Source organism: Hipposideros armiger, unplaced genomic scaffold (genome assembly GCF_001890085.2).
Source record: "Hipposideros armiger isolate ML-2016 unplaced genomic scaffold, ASM189008v1 scaffold_40, whole genome shotgun sequence".
In the NCBI taxonomy this organism is placed as follows: Eukaryota; Metazoa; Chordata; class Mammalia; order Chiroptera; family Hipposideridae; genus Hipposideros; species Hipposideros armiger.
Genome location: NW_017731390.1, coordinates 3,623,948 through 3,628,723, shown reverse-complemented (window position 1 = coordinate 3,628,723; position 4,776 = coordinate 3,623,948). Strand labels below are relative to the sequence as shown.

Genomic DNA, 4,776 nt, shown 5'->3' with positions numbered 1-4,776 from the left:
AGTCACGTGACACATAATGAGTACCTGCTCAGTGTCAGGCACAGTGGGCTCGCTGGGACCCAGCCAGTGCTTAGAGACCCCAGACAGAAATGAGCCCAGTTCGGCCAGTCAACATTTAACTGATTTCACTGACTACTATGGACAGTAGTAGTCAATCCATACGCGGAAGCCCTAACCTCCAATATGATAGTATTTGGAGATGGTGCCTTTGGGAGGTAATTCGGTTTAGAAGAGGTCATGAGCGTGGGGCCCTTATGGTGGCATTCGTGCTCTTGTAAGAAGAGATACCATAGAGCTCTCTGGCTCTCTCTGTGCCATATGAGGACACATGCAGAAGGCAGCCATCTACAAGCCTGGAAGACAGCTCTCACCAGAAACAGACCATGCAGACACCTTGACCTTGGATCTAGCCTTCAGAACTGTGAGAAAATAAATTTCTGTTGTTTAAACCAACCAGTCTATGGTATTTTGTGTGGCAGCTAAGACACTCCCCTCGGCCATCAAGCTCAATATCTCATAGTTGGGCAGCGTCTGCCTGGGGCAGGCATCCTCACCTGACAGGTTCCGTCTTAGAAGGCAGGTTGGAGCAGGCGACTAGCTGGCTATGAGACCTGGTTCAAAGAACCAGCTTTGGTTTTATTGATTTTCTCAATTATTTTTTATTTCATTGATTTCTGCTCTTATCTTTATTATTTCCTGCCTTCTGCTTGCTTTGAGCTCTCCAAAGACCTTAAACAGTAGATATATGGGGCATATTTGTTGTTAACCCAATTTATGGGGATAAATATTAGCCATCGTTTACAGACGAGGAAGTTGAGGATCAGAAAGAGGTTAAGCAACTTGCCCATTGCCCCAAAGCTACCAGTGGAGCCAGAACTCAAAACCAGGACTGTCTGCCTGTAACCACTTAACACACTGCCTCGCAGCCACCTAACTGGCAAGCCAGATCCTTCTACGACACCAGAAGCCTCACCCACCAAGCACAGCCAAGGCAAACAACTTCTCAGTTTATCTTGGATACTCAATGTTTCCCACCTGCCTTCCCAGTGACCATCAACTTTCCACAGGATCCAACTGCAATTCTCCCAGTTCTCTTGACCAAAAAACAAAGTGGGCTGGCTTGTGTAGGGTTAGCCTTCAGAATTGCCTTGGCACTTACCTTGGACTTGGCTGAAGTACAGGTGGTGGAATCTGTTGGTGAGAACAGAAAGAAAAATGAAAACTGGTTCAGGGCAAGAGCAGGCTGAGTCTTATGAACGTAATTCCCCTTCCTCAAAGGCTTCAGAAACCAGGGCGTTCAGAAACTTGAGCTCTCCCTGGGCCCCGGGAGTGTGATGGGCCCCTAATGTCATTCCCTATGGCATAGGGATGAGGCAGAGAAGGATGTCAATCACCACTTCCTTTTGAGGCAGGAAGTGACATCAGGCTGCCAGCCACTTGACCTTCATTTGCCCAGGGTTAAGGGCAAGGGGGGCACTTTTCTTTGGGCCCAGTTCCCCTCACCCGCCTCCAGCCCCTGTTACTCTGAAGCACTAGAGAGAAAAATGCCAAATATCAGATGCAGTCCACGAAACCACAACAGTGAGACACAGCAAATCACAGATGCTCTGGAGAAATGGAGACCACACAGTGAGTGCATAGAGAGGTGGGTGCCCTACATCCACATGCACCCCCACTTCCAGGACATGACAAGGAAGAGGACCATTTGAATGGATCCAATACAGGGGCAGACATAAAGTGGGTGGGACGCAGGAGGCAGAGTGTGCTGGTGACTAAAGCCTTCACAGGTTCCACTTCCAGACCTGAGATCAATCTGCCCTTATGGGGCAAGGCCCCAGTTTATAACTAAAGTTATGAAGGAGAGTAAAATCATTATTACCTCAATGGGACTTGGGTCCCACTCCCTTAATATCATTGGGGTGGAGAAGGAACCAGAAATGAGTCTTGGCAGTGTCCTCTCCAGGACTGGGGAGGGAGCAGGCTGATCCAAGGACCTCCGGGGGTCCGACAGGTCAGTGGGCGGGTGCGGTTAATCCATACTCTCTGGCAAGCAAGTTAGATGCCTCCTCCCCAGCCCCGCCCCGCACATGGTGAGAAGAGCAGATGGGCTCACCACACAGCGACACACATGGGGCAGGCGAGCGGCAGCGGGTGATTAGAAGAGACCCAGGCTCCTCTGCTATCCCCACCCCATGTCCTCTGGGTCCCTCCCCTAGCCGGTCTCTTGCAACTAGGGGTGCTGTGGTATGCCTCCATCAGAGACAGGAGCGGTCAAAATACTAAGGGCAGGTCCCTCACGGGGTGGGAAGAGTTAGTGGCTTCAGCCAAGACGGTACTGGGCATTCCTGTGTCTCTGGGCTGCTCTGCTATGAGGCGGCCAGATAAACAGAGATAGGACTCAGGGGCTGCGTGACCAGGGGCTCTGGTTTCAGAAGCAGAAAAAGCCAGTCCTCGAAGGTGACTGACACAGGAGCTACAGCTATAGAGAGGCTTCTGAGGGCGGCATCACTGGTGTCCGGAGAGGCTGGGTCCCACTACCTGCCAAGCCTCCCCTGCCCAGACAACCGGAAGTGGCTGAGCTCAGCACAGAGAGAAGGCTGCAGAGCGGGGGACTGCGGGAGGGCAGCCATACAGGGCCCAGACTTCCTGGCAAGGGGGACAGGAAGTGCCTCCTTCCTCCTGAGAAAGGGCTTTCATACAGGAGGGGACTGGGGTGGGGACTGTTAACAAGCGTGAGTAACTGGCATGTCAGGGTGAGGTCCTTACAGCCTGGGACATCTCTGCCTGCCCAGCTTTCTTATAATCACCCACCACTGTTAGTGACCGAGGCTGCGACGCCACACTGTACCCTTTAAATCTCCAACAGGTCCGCTGGAGGAGGGGAAGGAGAGGAGAAGAGAAGAGACAGGATCCAGGGGATGGGAGGAGTACAGGGAGAAGAGGGAGGAGAGAGAGAGGGGTACAAGAAGAAAAGGAAGAAAAATTAAAAAGAGGAACATGCCCAGAAGGACACAGCCCATAAGAAATATAAAGCTCAGGAAAGAAACCAGTGAAGGAGGGCAAACAAAGCTCCTACCCAGCCCTGGGGTGGGGGCAGCTGAGCAGATGCGGAGGTGGGCACACAGGTAAGCTGGACCTCCCCAGAGAGGGAGAAGGCCCTGCCATAGCCCCTTCTCAGTGGTGGAGGCAGAGAAGGGCCCAGCCGGGGCAGGAGCAGGGAAGCTGGGAGTCTGGCCAGGCATCAGGGACCCTCAGGAATGCAGAGCCCACCCCCACCCCTTCCCGGGCTCCTGCACTCACCTGAACCTGGGTCACCAGGCGGCACTGTCCTGCCAATGTTGGGCAGGAGGTACTCGATGTTGGGCACTGACTGAGGCTCCTTGTCATCCACAGGGGTCTGCAAACAGGAGGAGAGTCAGCCAGCATGCCCTCAGATGGCTGGGCTGCAGATCTCACAGGATGGGGTATTTTGAAGACAGGGCCCATGTCTCCCCCATCAGACTGGGGCTCACCAGGGCAGCCACTGTCTCCCTTATCAATCAGGCACTCTTGAGGGCAGGTCTTACATATCCCCAGTTAAGACTGTTTTGTAACTTTCCCAACTCCCTCATTGAACCCTGAAGGCCCAAGCTGTTCCCTCCGCTGAGGGCAGCAACTGTGTCTCCCCCATCAGACAGGACCTTCCTAAAACCTAGAGCCACCACATAAGACTGGAAGGTGGGGTCTGCCTTTGCTACTGGACTCTGTTTCCTTAGGGCAAGGCCTACATCGCCTCCCTTAGAGGGAGGGCTCATAAAGGCAAGGATTGTGTCCTCCATCAGATTGGAGGCTCCTAAGGAGAGGGTCTATGTTTCCTCCAACAGACTGTGGATGCCACGACGTCAGGGACCTGCCTCTGCTTGAGTCTTGCTGCCCCCGCCACTTGAGGACCCACCTCAGACCAGACCCTACCCCATCTGCCCTCTGCATCACTTACTCTCTCTCCCTTGTCCTCGTCATCACTGAAGAACCAGTCTGACTGCAGAGGAGACAAAAGGAAGTGATGAATCAGCATGGGAAGGGGCTAAGGGAAAACGGAGACACGGGCTCCCAACCTGCTCAGTCCAGAGAACCCACTCAAGTGCCCAATGGAGCAGGGAAGGAGGGGGCACAATGAAGCAAGGGTCCCCCCTTTTCTCAACAATCGCCAGGCTGGCCTGGTTGCTAGAGAGGTCTCAGAGGGAAGTTGATCGATCGATCCTGGAACCCAACTCCACAGACTATGAGAAACCCTTGGGGACAGAAAAGGTTGGACCCCAGTGTGGGAGGGAAATGCAGCCTGGAGTGAGAGAGGGTCTGAGTAGAGATGGATGACCCACTCAGGGAGAGCATCTCTCTGCCTGTTTTTCACTAAACACTGTCCAGCACATATCACTATGGCAGGCTCCCTACTGCAAGCTAGAAGCAGGGAGCGCAGCAGCGCCATCTAGTGTCAGCTGGGTCCACTGCAAGGGAGAAGGCTTGCCAGAGCTGTTAGAGCTAAGTGTATAGTGGTAGGCTCAACTCTTACAACTGGGGTGGCACCCCCCCCAACCCCCCACCCCCGGCTTCCAGCCAGAAGAGGGAAATGCCTGGAAGGAGGTGTTAGGAGGTTCCCTGAAGGGCAGGCAGGCAAGGAGTTTCTCATAAATGCCAAACGGGATAGAAATTAAAGTAAAAATCCCACTCTTAAATATATTTTGTGAAATTTGAGAATCTTGAAGATAAAACTCTAAAAGTTTTCTGAAAAACAAAAAC

At 53.0% G+C, this 4,776-nt stretch overlaps 1 protein-coding gene across 1 annotated transcript in view; it reads right to left on the bottom strand.

Annotated features, from left to right (window-relative positions):
* ARHGAP23 (Rho GTPase activating protein 23) overlaps positions 1 to 4,776 on the bottom strand; it is a 67,668-nt gene that overhangs the window by 22,859 nt on the left and 40,033 nt on the right. Inside the window, exons 21-23 of the mRNA XM_019638514.1 lie at positions 3,977 to 4,018; positions 3,301 to 3,397; positions 1,160 to 1,191 (exon numbers count right to left, since the gene is read on the bottom strand). Of these exons, the coding sequence (XP_019494059.1) occupies positions 1,160 to 1,191; positions 3,301 to 3,397; positions 3,977 to 4,018 (171 nt within the window). The remainder of the gene's footprint in view (positions 1 to 1,159; positions 1,192 to 3,300; positions 3,398 to 3,976; positions 4,019 to 4,776) is intronic.